The sequence below is a fragment of the Nelusetta ayraudi genome, unplaced genomic scaffold (genome assembly GCF_046127955.1).
Source record: "Nelusetta ayraudi isolate G7.1 ecotype Tasmania unplaced genomic scaffold, CSIRO-AGI_Nayr_v1 ptg000218l, whole genome shotgun sequence".
In the NCBI taxonomy this organism is placed as follows: Eukaryota; Metazoa; Chordata; class Actinopteri; order Tetraodontiformes; family Monacanthidae; genus Nelusetta; species Nelusetta ayraudi.
The window spans coordinates 75,058-90,000 of NW_027466267.1; the positions used below are offsets into that span (position 1 = coordinate 75,058).

At 52.0% G+C, this 14,943-nt stretch overlaps 1 protein-coding gene and 1 pseudogene across 1 annotated transcript; one reads left to right on the top strand and one right to left on the bottom strand.

The window, feature by feature from the left end:
- The window catches only part of LOC142881795 (NLR family CARD domain-containing protein 3-like), a 67,987-nt pseudogene that overhangs the window by 50,331 nt on the left and 2,713 nt on the right, over positions 1–14,943 (bottom strand).
- On the top strand, positions 1,327–5,993 carry LOC142881809 (uncharacterized). The gene is made up of 5 exons (XM_076016121.1): positions 1,327–1,330; positions 2,384–2,518; positions 3,602–3,994; positions 4,104–4,217; positions 5,764–5,993. Exons 2-5 carry the CDS (start codon positions 2,390–2,392, stop codon positions 5,956–5,958), a joined length of 831 nt encoding a protein of 276 aa, XP_075872236.1. The 5' UTR covers positions 1,327–1,330; positions 2,384–2,389; the 3' UTR covers positions 5,959–5,993.

The window sequence follows — 14,943 nt, forward strand, 5'->3', positions numbered from 1 at the left end:
ATAAATGTAGGTCCAATGATGAGTTGGCGGGGGGGCGGAGGGGGGCGGGGCTTGTTCGGACGAGCGCTTCGCTAAAAGCCCAAACGCTACAGTTTATAAGGCTTAACCAGCAGGGCTCCTGCACATGAAGAGACACACACACACACACACACACACACACACACACACACACACACACACACACACACACACACAACTTTCAATGTATCTGCCTCACAGCGACACGTTGCCTTTAATTCACATACATTGCAGGTCAGCAAATATTTCTAATAACATTAATAATGATAAAGTGCTTTTCAAGGAGGGATGTGAACTGAAGGGCGTTTTGTCCCGCTGAGGTTTTCCCCACCGCTGCTACACACTGATCTGCACTCTGTCGTGTCGGTCAAGCAATACAGTTGTTGTTCATAACAGCCGTTAAATGTAACAATGTAACGGCTGAATTACTGGCAAGGTTGGCTTGTAGAAAGTGTTGATAATAATAATAATAATAATAATAATAATAATAATAATATTCATTTAATAAGAAACATTCACAGAGACAGAATATCTGAATGTATGGAATCTTTAAATCTCTGCTTTTAAATGTGATTTCATTGAATTACATTTTTTTTTTTTTTGCTGATGAAGTCATAAAGCACCACGCTACACAATAAAACACTGACATGGTCATCAACACGCACTTTATGCTAACTGTGACTCACTGCAGAAGCCCAAATATTAAGGAAGCAAGGAAGTAAATCCACCTTCTAGGATCAAAGAGTCAAAGCTGATTATTATTATTATTATTATTATTATTATTATTATTATTATTATTATTATTATTATTATTCATTCATTCATTCATTTTCCATACCCGCTTAGTCCCGAGCTCAGGGTCACGGGGGTCTGCTGGAGCCTATCCCAGCTGTCTTAGGGCGAAGGCAGGGGACACCCTGGACAAGTCGCCAGTTCATCGCAGGGATTATTATTATTATTATTATTATTATTATTATTATTATTATTATTATTATTACATACTGCTGTTTCTATATCAGCAGCACTTCAACACAAATCAAACAAGGCGTCTTCTACAGGGACGGAGACTCACCAGGAAGCCTCACAGAGAAAAATAAATACAATTAAATACTTTTTTTTCATTTTTTTTTTTTATTATTATTATTATTTTTTTAAACAATACAAAAACAAATAAAAACCCCGGATATGGATTCGCCTGCGAGCCACGTCAGAATGCGCGGCCCCACAGCGTCAGCTCGTTGTCCCGCCGCTGAGCAGCAGAGAGCTGCGGTCCCATGCACCGGAGAGAGAGAGAGAGCGCGCGGAACACACAGTAAGTGCAGCATATTTTCTTTCGTTTTTTTTTTTTTTGCTTCCACTTTGACGTCTGCGTCCGATCGATTATTGTGCTCGAGGCTTTAGCGCAACTTTCGGACAAGTGCACGCGATTCATGATTAGAGGGAAGTCAGGGGGAACCGCCCCCCCCCCCCCCCCCCCTCTCTCCTCCCGCCGCTGCGGCTGGACGCTGATTTCACCCGCAGCTCGTTACAAACATTGAATCGCGCGACGGTGACGAGCGGGCGGCACGGCGCCACAATCCTCGGCCTCTCCCCGCACGCGCACGCACGCACGCACGCACGCGGCTGCCCTCAGTGTGGCTTCATGTTCGTGGTGGAGCGTCAGAGCCGTGAAGGACTTCGGCCCTCCAGCTGCCAAATCGTCCAGGTTCGCTTCGGTTCGCTTCGGTTCCTTCACCTGTGGCGTGTCAACGCTCGCAGCTCATTGGCTGAGGGACAGCTTGGAGATGATTCATGGTGCCCGCGCTTCCCAACTCCCACCTGTGGTGGCATGAGCACGATGAGCCGCCCACCGCCCACTCGCAACCCCGAGCACTGTGCCGGGCTCCTGACTCCTGGTTCTGACTCCTGGTTCTGACCCCTGTTCTGACCCCCGTTCTGACTCCTGGTTCTGACTCCCGTTCTGACCCCCGTTCTGACCCCTGTTCTGACTCCTGGTTCTGACTCCTGTTCTGACCCCTGTTCTGACCCCCGTTCTGACCCCTGTTCTGACTCCTGGTTCTGACTCCTGGTTCTGACCCCTGTTCTGACCCCCGTTCTGACCCCTGTTCTGACTCCCGTTCAGACTCCTGTTCTGACTCCCGTTCTGACCCCCGTTCTGACCCCTGTTCTGACTCCCGTTCTGACTCCTGGTTCTGACTCGTGTTCTGACTCAGGACTCAGACCGTTGCTCTGGACCAGGAGACCAGAGCTTCTGCTCAGACCAGGATAGTTCCCGCAAATTGACATTCGGGTACGAAGCGAACCTCAGCGAGTCAGAACTGATCCGTCCGTCCCTGGTCCTGGTCCTCAGGTCTCCTCCCGACAGGCAGCCATGGTGAAGCTGGCCAGCGATGCGTCCCACAAGCCGGAGAAGCGGCCGTCAGCGGACCACGGCTTTGACAACGTGCCCCTCGTCGTGCCGCTGGACGTCGACCAGCTGCAGCGCTCATTGGCAGAGAAGGTGAGAACCCGGGTCGTCCGGGTCGAGCTTGCAGGTCCACGCCGGCGTCCTGCACTTCCCTCCTCCTCAGCATCAAACACACTGCTGCGACCTCCTCTGAGGGAAACCCTGGCACTGGTTCAAGCGATGCCGGCACCACCTCCAGGTGGTGGAGGGAAGATGCATGGAGGCCGTCCCAGGAAGCGGTCTTGCCACCCGGGACTTCCTGTTAGCCCGACACGTTCCCAGGTAAAGAGCCAATAGAAGAGTGGGAGGCAGGACTCGGAGAATGTGAGGCGTCTGAAAACCTCCTGCTGGAGACCCAGTGTCGAGGTCTTTGCTGAACCCAGTCGCCACGCATGGTGGTCTTTGTGAGGTGCTAGTGGACAACAAGAGGGCCGTAAGATGGAAATATCTTCCTTTTATACCCTACAAATATATATATGTTTTTATTATTGGCTTATTTATTTGAACTGATATCATTTCCCATCTCTTTGCACTCTGAAGTGACTGTCATTCTGCACATCTCCCCACTGTGGGATTAATAGAGGCCTTCTATTCTATTCTAGTATTCTATTCTAGTATTCAATTCTAGATTTGATTCTATTATTCTATTCTGTTATTCTATTCTATTCTAGTATTCTATTATTCTATTCTAGTATTCTATTCTAGTATTCTATTCTGTTATTCTATTCTAGTATTATATTATTTTTTTATTCTAGTATTCTAGTATTCTATTCTAGTATTATATTATTCTAGTATTCTATTCTAGTATTCTATTATATTATTCTAGTATTCTACTCTAGTATTCTATTCTAGTATTCTACTCTGTGGGTCCAAAGCTAACTCTGGAACCAAACCCATGTGCACAGTTTTGTGTTTGTTTTGTCAAGACGAAGGTGTTTTTCTTTGTCGTGTTTTCTCACAAGTGGCACAAGATGGCGTGCATAAGGCGTCTTATCAGCTGACGTTATGGAGGCGTGGCCAGCGTGTCAGATTTGGCAGGTTGGCCACGCCTCCCGCTGCCGCCCCCCCAGGTCCTGACACAACAAACAGCGTCCAAACTGAACCCGTGTGCCTTCAATCTGCCGCTGTCTTCCTCAGGTCCTCGTCAGGACCTCAGTACCACGGTACCAGCAGCAGAACCAGAGGAGGCAGCAGAGCGGGCCGAGCCTGGGCCGGCTGGACATCAAGTGCCACCGCCACGGGTCGGACAGAGCCAAGGTAGCGCAGCAGCGGGTCAGCGCCTCCAACACCGGCCAGGCCGTCTGGTCCCAGAACACGAGGACTTCTAGTCTTCAGGTCCCGCTGGCACGTGGCCTGGTCCAGTGCCTGGTGCTGCTCCAGCACCTGTTGCTGCTCCAGTGCCTGCTGCTGCTCCAGCGCCTGTTGCTGCTCCAGTGCTTGGTGTTGCTCCAGTGCCTGTTGCTGCTCCAGCACCTGTTGCTGCTCCAGCGCCTGTTGCCGCTCCAGCGCCTGGGGCCACTCCAGTGCCTGGTGCTGCTCTGCTCCAGTGCCTGGTGCTGCTCCAGTGCCTGGTGCTGCTGTGCTTTCAGGGACAGTTGACTTGTGTTGCTGACATGTTCTCCACTGACTGGCTGCTTAGATCCTGGTCCTGATCCTCACCATGCTGGCCTCCTTGACCGGCCTGCTGCTGCTGCTCCTGTCCAAGGCCCTGTTGTACCACCAGCTCACCTGCCCAGAGGGTTTCGTCCTCCAGGTAGGCACCGCAGGCACCGCAGGCACCACTGCACAAACACAACCAAGCACAATCGGTGCTGACACACAGCAGACTGCTATGGTTAAAGTCCCACTGATTGGACCCTGAGAACCCGGGTCCAACCCTGAATGTTGAGGGTGTTGGGCTTGTGGGTTCCTTGCATTCTTTCACAAGGTTTTTGTGAAACCTTGTGGAAAGAAGCCAGCACAGCGAGGCGTGGCACTCTCTCTCGCTCACGCTCACTCCTCTCACTCCTCTCACTCCTCTCACTCCAGAAGGATTCTCTGAAAGCAGGAGCTGGAGGGAAAAAAAAATCAAACTCATTCTCTCACAACAACACCTTCAGGCGCCGTGAAGCCAGCCAGCAGCACCATGCACGTTAGCTCAACAAGTCTGGGAGGAGGTGGAGGGAGGGCTGTTCTCACAGGGCCAGAGAGGAAGAGGAGAGGGAGAGAGAGGAGGAAGGAGGGAGGAGAGAGGGAGGGAGAGAGAGGGAGAGAGAGGGCTGTTCTCACAGGGCCAGAGAGGAAGAGGAGAGGGAGAGAGGGAGGAAGGAGAGAGGGAGAGAGAGGAGGAAGGAGGGGGAGAGAGGGAGGAAGGAGGGGGGAGAGGGAGAGAGAGAGAGAGAGAGAGAGAGAGAGAGAAAGAAGAGAGGGAGAGAGAGGGCTGTTCTCACAGGGCCAGAGAGGAAGAGGAGAGGGAGAGAGGGAGGAAGGAGGGGGAGAGAGGGAGGAAGGAGGAAGGAGAGAGGGAGAGAGAGGAGGAGGGAGGGGGAGAGAGGGAGGAAGGAGGGGGGAGAGAGAGGGAGGAAGGAGGGCGACAGTGGCTGCTTTTAGCTCAGGCAGAGTTTGGGACACCCGTCTGTGAATCAGAGGGGTCTTTAATTAGGGCTGAGTGTGACTAAACGGTAATTAAAGGCTTATTAACAGTGGGGGGGGGGGGGGGGGGGCTTCCGGCAAAGACTTTTGAAGTTTCTCGCTGGTTACAGTAGCGCTCAGCGTTTCTCCTGCTAGCGAGGCATAAAGAGAGGAGTGAGGATGGAGGAGGGAGGGAGTGAGGATGGAGGGAGTGAGGTGTGAGGATGGAGGGAGTGAGGAGGGAGTGAGGATGGAGGGAGTGAGGAGTGAGGATGGAGGGAGTAAGGATGGAGTGAGAATGGAGGATGGAGGGAGTAAGGATGGAGTGAGGATGGAGGATGGAGGGAGTGAGGAGTGAGGATGGAGGGAGTAAGGATGGAGTGAGGATGGAGGGAGTGAGGATGGAAGGATGGAATACTGAGAATACTGAGGCCAAGCAGGGAGGCGATGGGGACCACCAGTCCTTGGTCTTGACCCGGCCGGGGACTTGAACCCACAACCTAGCAGTCTCAGGGCCGGCACCCTGCCACTGGACCAGTGAGCTGGTTAAAGCATAACCCTCTGGGGGGGTTCTGACCCTTGTTTGCAACCCACCCATACCCATCATGCAACCCTCTAAAGCAAGCTTCAGTCCGGTTCCTCTTCCATGACCCAAACAACCACGACGGCTGTCCTTGTTGTCATCACAGCACAACCACTGCACTCGGCCAGCGCTGGAGAGGTTCTACTCACAGCCGCAGCAGCAGCAGCTACCAGGTGCCACCAGTCGGGGTCTGTACGCCGCCCTCGGCCACCTGGGCCGGGTGAAGGAGAGCGGAGAGCCGGAGCTGCAGCAGCCGTGGCTGCCCCGTCGTCAGCATCAGCAGCGAGAAGAAGCGGGATGAGAGCAGCGAGCGAGAGCTGCAGCTGGGGGAGGAGCCAGAGGAGGGGACAGGGTTGGAGGTTCTCTGTGTGTGTGTGTGTGTGTGTGTGCGTCAGGTCTTTAGTTTGCATCTCAGACTCCACAGGGTCAAAAAGCCTCAAATCATTCGTCTTCACCATCCTAGAAAAAAAACCCAGCATTTATCAATCAGTTTCCAGTCCTTCCACTTGTTTGGATGGACACCAAAAACCACGGTGGTGTCGGAGGGTGGAGCCAACACCTAGCTGGGGGCGGGGCCACAAACCCTGGAGGGAGGGAGGGGGGGGGGGTTCCTGGCCTCGCAGGGGGCTGATTTCCTTCCAGGATTGTTTGTTCTTGGACCAAGCAGGACAAGAAGTGCATTCCATGTCTGGCGGAATTCCACGACAGTTTTTCGCTCAATAAATGAGAGATTTCCGAAAAATTTAAAATTGTGATTTGCAGGTGTTTCCATTGAATGGTGTGAAGCGCATGCGTCGTTATTCTGGTGAAATCTCGTTCGGCGAGAATGCTCCTGAAATCTCACGGGATGTAATTCTAATGAAATTCTAATTCTAAATTCTAAAATTCTCGTAAAAAAAAAAATCGTCCCGTGAAATTTCCCCGGGAATTGCGTTAGCTTGTGTTTTTCTGTTTGCTTGCTGTCCGGAGTCGTCGCTCTACTTTTCTCTTTGAAGACTCCGTCTCCTCCTCCGTCCAATCGTAGCGCGGCATTTTCCACCGGTCAGTCAGCCGGTCACGTTGTGACACTGCGGGCTGTGCAGAATCCACCAGAACCAAAGGTACCGGTGGTCCGCATGAGTCAGTTCAGAGAGCAAACAGTCGTTCGTTCCTGAGGACAGAGGCAATGTTTGCAGTTAGGGTTCGGGTTCCGGGGTTAATAAAGTTCATTCCAAAACACTGAGCAATCGCCACTTGGTCTTTTCTAACTAAAGTAACTAGTAATGCAATTAGTAATGGATTACCCATGAAACCAAGTAGTGACACAAAATCACTTTATTAAGGAGGAATCAGTCATCGGGACAACACCGCTGGCCCATTTCTAAACGAGCTGCAAGAAGTTTGATTGTATAAAAATCTTTTTATTTCTCACTTTTGGGTAAAAAAAACAAAAAAAAAAACACATCCTCTGCGCCTGCAGCCGCTCGGCATCCGGTTCACACACACACACACACACACACACACACGGTCGCTGCACACACTGGAATGTGTGGCCTCAAGCTAGTGTGGGTCTCTACTTGTTAAAGGTGTGTGTGTGTGTGTGTGTGTGTGTGTGTGTGTGTGTGTGATTATGAAATCATTAACTTATTGTGAGCGTGTGAGCACTTCACACATCTCGTGTAGTTGTTTGTGTGTGTGTGTGCGTGTGTGCTTTTGTGCGTGTGTGTGTGTGTGTGTGGGGCGGAGCAGTGCGTCCCGCCTCCTTCATTAAATCTACACGGAGCCTTGTTTACCCTTCAGGCTCGGTTCTGGCTTGGTTCTGCTTCTTTCTTCCTCCCCACTGGGTTCCTGGTGACCTGCTTGCCCCCCCGGCATGGAACTGAATAAAGTGCTAGAAAATATTTATTGGGCATTTACAGATGCCATGCCTTAGCGAGGGCCGAGGCGGGGAGGCCTGGGATTGGACGCCGTGGGGGGAAAGTGTGTAAAATGGGCCGAGCGGCGGCGGCGGCGGCCGAGCTCCACTTTGCTGCTTTACGGCGTCGATGATCCCAGCTGGAAAACGGCCAGTCGGCCCTTTCATTGGCCAGGGCCCTGAACGCACCGCCGGAATCTCCCCGATGGCACTCGAACGTCACGTGGAGGGACCTCCAGGGTCAGAGGTCAGAGGTCGCCACCCTCTCACGCAGCAGCACCTTTGAAATGAAGCTTGAGTTTTAGTTTTTCTCTTCCGCCACTGATCTCCTTCTGCAGATCTTCCTGTCTGGGTCCTCAGCAGGGGGCGTGGCCAGCGAGGTTTGTTGTTGTGACTTGGAAAGAAGAAGAAAGAAGAAGAAAGAAAGAAAAGAGCCGGGCCATCAGAACCCAAAATATTGTGCATGCCCAAAGCAGAAAAAAGTCCAAAAGCTAGAAGTGAATCTGGGTGAGGAGTGAGAGGAGAGGAGAGGGGTGGAGGTGGAGGTGGAGGTGGAGGGGTGGTGGTGGTGTTGGGGGAGGGGGAACCTGAATCCCTGTGTGTGTCTGTGTGTTGTTGTGTGTCTCAGTGGGTTCCCTGGGCCCTGGCGCCAGCTGGAAATGCCTCGGCTCAGCAGAGGCAGCGAACACATCATCCTCCATTCAGCCTCCACTCCCCTTTGATGAGGGTGTAACCCAAGACACAGCAGGCGCACCAGCCGGCCCTGCACACCTCCCATCAGGCTGCTGCTGCTGCTGCTGCTGCTGCTAGAAGGGCCGTCTCAACCCTAACCCAGGCTCTACCGTTGACCTACAGTTGCACTACCGTCTCAACTTTCCCGAGTGACTTACAGTCACACTACTGCCACCCTACCGTCATCCTACAGTCACCCTACCGCCACCCTACCGTCACCCTACAGTCACCCTACTGCCACCCTACCGTCATCCTACAGTCACCCTACCGCCACCCTACCGTCACCCTACAGTCACCCTACTGCCACCCTACCGTCATCCTACAGTCACCCTACCGCCACCCTACCGTCACCCTACAGTCACCCTACTGCCACCCTACCGTCACCCTACAGTCACCCTACCGTCACCCTACCGCCACCCTACCGTCACCCTATCGTCATCCTACCGTCACACTACCGTCACCCTACAGTCACCCTACTGCCACCCTACCGTCACCCTACCGTCACCCTACAGTCACCCTACCGCCACCCTACCGTCACCCTACAGTCACCCTACTGCCACCCTACCGTCATCCTACAGTCACCCTACTGCCACCCTACCGTCACCCTACAGTCACCCTACAGTCACCCTACTGCCACCCTACAGTCACCCTACCGTCACCCTACAGTCATCCTACCGTCACACTACCGTCACCCTACAGTCACCCTACTGCCACCATACCGTCACCCTACCGCCACCCTACCGTCACCCTACAGTCATCCTACCGTCACACTACCGTCACCCTACAGTCACCCTACTGCCACCCTACCGTCACCCTACCGTCACCTTACCGCCACCCTACAGTCATCCTACAGTCATCCTACCGTCACACTACCGTCACCCTACAGTCACCCTACAGTCACCCTACTGCCACCCTACCGTCACCCTACCGTCACCTTACCGCCACCCTACAGTCATCCTACAGTCATCCTACCGTCACACTACCGTCACCCTACAGTCACCCTACTGCCACCATACCGTCACCCTACCGCCACCCTACCGTCACCCTACAGTCATCCTACCGTCACACTACCGTCACCCTACAGTCACCCTACTGCCACCCTACCGTCACCCTACCGTCACCTTACCGCCACCCTACAGTCATCCTACAGTCATCCTACCGTCACACTACCGTCACCCTACAGTCACCCTACTGCCACCCTACCGTCACCCTACCGTCACCCTACAGTCACCCTACAGTCACCCTACTGCCACCCTACAGTCACCCTACCGTCACCCTACCGCCACCCTACAGTCACCCTACAGTCACCCTACCGTCATCCTACATCACCCTACAGTCACCCTACCATCATCCTACCATCATCCTACCCTCATCCTACCATCACCCTACCATCATCCTACCATCATCCTGCCATCATCCTACCATCATCCTACCATCATCCTACCGCCACCCTGCCATCACCCTACCATCACCCTACCATCATCCTACCATCATCCTACCACCACCCTGCCATCATCCTACCATCATCCTACCCTCATCCTACCATCACCCTACCCTCATCCTACCATCATCCTGCCATCATCCTACCATCATCCTACCATCATCCTACCGCCACCCTGCCATCACCCTACCATCACCCTACCATCATCCTACCACCACCCTGCCATCATCCTACCATCATCCTACCGCCACCCTACCATCATCCTACCATCATCCTACCATCATCCTACCGCCACCCTGCCATCACCCTACCATCACCCTACCATCATCCTACCATCACCCTACCATCATCCTACCATCATCCTACAGCCATCCTACCATCGCCCTACAGTCACCCTAAATTTACGTCCCTGTAGGGCCGTCTCAACCCCAACCCAGGGCTTCAGGCGCTAAGGTTGACCAGGCCTGGTGTGGCGGCGCAGGTTTACTCCCTGAATGCGGAAGAAGAAGAAGAAGAAGAAGAAGAAGAAGAAGAAGAAGAAGAACACCTGCAGCACGCCGAGTTCGGAAGCAGCAGTTCGCGAACAACCCTCAGCTGCGACGTCGGCGTTTTTCCGCAAAGTCGTTTTCAAACTGATCCAATATGCGGTTTGGCCTTCAATAATTGATACTAATAATTATTAGATATCATCGCGTGGGCCAAAGATGATTAACTCACCTGGGCCCTGGAGTTTGACACGTGCGCTAGCACATTAGCCACACCGCTGCTTCCTTCACTCCCCCTCCTCCTTCTTTCTGTTCCATCTTTTCTTTCGTTTTTTTCTGTTTCCTTCCCCAAACAAACTGAGTCTGCTGCCGTGAAACCACTTCATCGCTGCCTCATCCTGCTGCCACGGTGCCCTCACACAACAACACAACAACACAACAGCATCTAAGTATCCAAGCGCTACACTCAGGTCCAAACACACAAAAGGAGGGGTGGCGTCGGCCCTCCAAATCTGCAGCCCAGACTCGCCGCGAGGAAAGACAAAAAAAAAACAACAAGCGTCTTTTGGTGGGCGTGGCCTCTGCCTTGCTTTGTTCTGGCCATTAGCGAGGCGAAACATTGTCATTACTCATCCAGCCAATCATTTTACGACATCCTGCGATTAAACTTTGAGCTAATAGGTTAATGGGACAAATGGAGTTTGAACGCTGGAGGTTGGTTCTCATTAGGGCCGGGGGAGGGGACGGGAGGGGAAGGGGGGGGGGGCAACGCTGGGAGAAGTGCACTGTTGCACGCTCTCTCTCTCTACACACACACACACACACACACACACAGCCCTCTTCCCTCTGACAAACACAAACACAGAGCACAGGCTGCTTTGATTTCAGCTCTGCGGCGCCTCCCGCAGCCTCAGACAGCCACAGAGGAGCTGAGAGCCGCCAACCCCCCCCCCACCGGACCCCCTTCAATCTCCTCAGGCCCGGCCCGACCCGGCCCGGCCCAGCTCAGCTCAGCTCTGCAGAGCTTCAAGTCAAAACCCTCCAAATTGGGTTTAATCTGTGTTTTGCTTTGCCAATTATCGGCCCGCGGAGCCGCACGGCAAATGGGGATGAAGTAGCTTCAGACGGCCTCAGTTGAGGAGGAGGTCACGGCGAGATTAATGGACCTCTGCTGGAACCGCGACTCGGCCCCGACTGCTGCTGCTGCAGCAGGAGCCAGGGAGACCAGGGAGGGAGACAAAAGAGGGGGACCAGGGAGGAAGACCAGATATAAGGGACGGAGACCAGAGAAAAGAGACCAAGGAAACCAGAGAGACAGACCAGGAAGACCAGGGAAAGAGAACAGGGATGGTGATTGGGAATAGAGACCAGGGAGAGATAGACCATGGAAGGAGACCAAGAAGACTAGGGATTGAAACCAGGGAGACCAGGGAAAGAGACCAAGGAGGCCAGAGAGAGGAACGAGGAAAAGAGAACAGTGAAGGAGATCAGGGGGACCAGGGAGAGAGACCAGGAAGAGGTAGACCATGGAATAAGACCTAGAAGACTAGGGATTGAAACCAGGGAGACCAGGTAGGGAGATTAGGGAAAGAGACTAGGAAGGGAGAGAGACCAGGGAGAGGTAGACCAGGAAGACCAGGGAGAGGGAGACCATGGGGACCAGGGATGGAGACCAGGTAGACCAGGGATGGAGACCAGGAAGACCAGGGAGAGGGAGACCATGGGGACCAGGGATGGAGACCATGGAGACCAGGCAGGGAGATTAGGGAAAGAGACTAGGAAGGGAGAGAGACCAGGGATGAAGACCAGGAAGACCAGGGAGAGAGAGAGACCATGGAGACCAGGCAGGGAGGATGGCAGCGGATCTGGTCCGCCACTGTGAGTGGAACCATTAACGTTGTGCTGTTGCGGCTCCCACCGTGTCTTGCTGAGTCTCCGTGGTTTCCAAACACATGCAGACAAACAGTTTGCAGCGCGGCCTCTCCAGCTGTGCGGTGTTGAATCACCGTCTGCCGCCTCTCTGTTCTCGCTCATTAAACCTGCGTCCCGCTGCAGCCCAGGAACCCAACTGGCGTCGCTCAGGGTTCCACTCTCACACCGTGTTTGCTTTTTTTTTTTTTCTTCCCAGCAGCAACTTTGTGTCTGCCAGTGGCCACCTGTCGGTTCTCTGACTCGCACCAAAATGCCCTTTGTGATGTCATGGAGGGCTGTGGGATAATCATTTACTCTGCTTGTTCATAAAAGCATGTTGTTTTAGAGATGGTTGGAGGCATTTTCAGTCAAGGGATCTGTTTTAATAAACACAAAAACAAAAGAATGATAACACTTGCTAACATCTCATTGGAGGAAAGCAAAGATCACCTGACTAGAAAATGATCCAGTTGTGCTTGTATTAGAAAAAAAAACCCTCCCTGCAAATTTTTCAAAGGTGAGTTCTAATGGTGGAGAATGTGGAGTGGTGCAGTTTCCTGCAGATCCTGTGAGATCCAGGGAGATCCAGGGAGATCCTGTGAGATCCAGGGAGATCCTGTGAGATCCAGTGAGTGATTTGAGACGGTTCCTCTCCCGCCGCCCTGGGAGCTGACGTTTAATCACAAACAAATGCTTTTCCATGTGGAATTAAGACAAACGCAACTCCTGCCAAAACAAAGCCCAGTCTGTCTGTCGTAAACTTTCCCATTTCTTTCTGTCTGTCTTTCCTCTTCCTGCTGCCTCGCCTGCACCTCGCAAAAGTTTGGTGTTTGGTGAGTATGATGGGATTTCTTTCCTGTTGGCAACACAGTTTTTCTCATTTAGCCTTTAGTTACTATTATTATTATTATTATTATTATTGTTATTGTTATTGTTATTGTTGTTATTGTTGTTATTGTTATTATTATTATTACTATTATTGTTGTTATTGTTATTATTACTATTATTGTTATTATTATTATTATTATTATTATTGTTATTGTTGTTATTATTATTATTACTATTATTGTTATTATTATTATTACTATTATTATTATTATTGTTATTGTTATTATTATTATTACTATTATTATTATTATTATTGTTATTATTATTATTACTATTATTATTATTATTGTTATTGTTATTGTTTTTGTTATTGTTATTGTTATTATTATTATTATCATTAGTAGTAGTAGTAGTAGTAGTATTGTTAATACTCACTAATTCTCAACACTGAGTCAACAAGATGATGTCAATATTCAAGGCTTTATTTCTATTAATCACAGTTCAGCTAAACTTCTCTAGACTTCCTGTATAAGAAAATATTTTGAAGCATTTTATTTTTAGGATATTGTCATGTCATGCAATTGTTATTTACAAAAGAACATCAGTAGATTAGTGGCAGTTTTTTAGCTCACTGGGATGAGCTATTTTTAGAACAGGCCTCCGGTGACTCCTGTGGTCCTTTGGGTGGCGCCACCTGGTGGCCGTGGGCAACATGTTGGTGACCGACCCCTGCCCTAAAGAACCGCACAGTTTGACCCCAGTTTGACCGACAGAAGCCTTGACTCCACCGCGGTGCACCGCAGGTTCTGACCCACCGGGCCCAGACACAGCAGGACTTCCACTTCTTCAGGCTCGACGGTTTCAGGGCGGTGTTGCTCGGCTGTGATCGGCCCACTGACAGACTCCTGTAAATCCCTCAGTGGGTGGTGGGGGGAGGGGGGGGAGAGGGGGAGGGGCTTTAGGGGCCAGTTAAACTCCAGGACGACTGTCAGCAAACCCAGATCCAGCCAAAACCCAGACCACACGGTCAACTGGGTCCCTTTAAGCAGCGGTTAATACAAGTCAAGGCAGCCACCCCTGGTCCTGTTCCAGAGAGGAGGTGGTTCTGTCCTGGGTGGAGGTGGGAGAGGAGGTGGCTCTGTCCTGGGTGGAGGTGGAGATGGAGGTTCTGTCCTGGGTTCCTCTGTGCAGCCTGGCAGGCAGGTGGGAGACGAGCAGCTGTTGTCTTTCCTCAATGATCTTCCTGAGGGAATCTTCTCCAGGTCTCATTGAGGAGCAGAACGTGGGAGCTTTGTACCCCCCCCCCCCCCCCCCACTTTAATGTTAGAAGAATGCACTAACGACCACGGCACGTAGCGTAGCATGAGCTCACGGCTCGGCCATGGCCGAGAGACGCAGGAGGTCGAAGAAGAAGAAAAAAACTTTATTTAAAAGTTGGATTCCTCACCGACGAACGGCCGTCAACCAACGATGACAGACGCCATTTAAGAGGGGGGGGGGGCATAAAACAAAGCAGCCACCCGTTGGCCCGCAGCACGGCGGAGGGGAGCCGGGGCTAAATTGCCTGTCTGTAGTCATTGAATGCAACGTTTAGCTGTGATTTATGTGAGGGGGGGGGCGGAGAAAGCGTGATGAGAAAACATTTTCCGAGCACGACAGCTTGCAGCAATTTGCATTATACGGGCGGGGGGGTGGGGTGGGGAACCAACCGCCGAGACAAATGTTTGAGCGGCCTCCATAATGGAATGGATATATTTACACAGCAGCAAGTGAGTCCAAGGCTGCGGAACCACAGCAAGGCCTCACCCAGGGACCTCGCTGTGTTCCCAGAGTCAACATCATGGGGGGGGGGGGATGAAAGCTATTAGGGCCGTAGAGAGAATCGGCACGGAGAGAGGGAGTTACCGGGGGGGGGTACGAGTGTTTGTCAGCTCATCGACTTCCCTAAAAGAAGTCCTCAGCTGTGAACCCAGCCAGGCAGATCTTCAGGCAGCA

What these genes read in the sequence shown, in the direction of transcription:
- LOC142881809 (XM_076016121.1), top strand. Translation starts at nt 2,390, where the DNA reads ATGGTGAAGCTGGCCAGCGATGCGTCCCACAAGCCGGAGAAGCGGCCG. An exon ending in TGGGGCCACTCCAGTGCCTG is followed by an intron (nt 3,995 to 4,103) that starts GTGCTGCTCTGC and finishes CTGGCTGCTTAG; the next exon opens with ATCCTGGTCCTGATCCTCAC. An exon ending in CAGAGGGTTTCGTCCTCCAG is followed by an intron (nt 4,218 to 5,763) that starts GTAGGCACCGCA and finishes TTGTCATCACAG; the next exon opens with CACAACCACTGCACTCGGCC.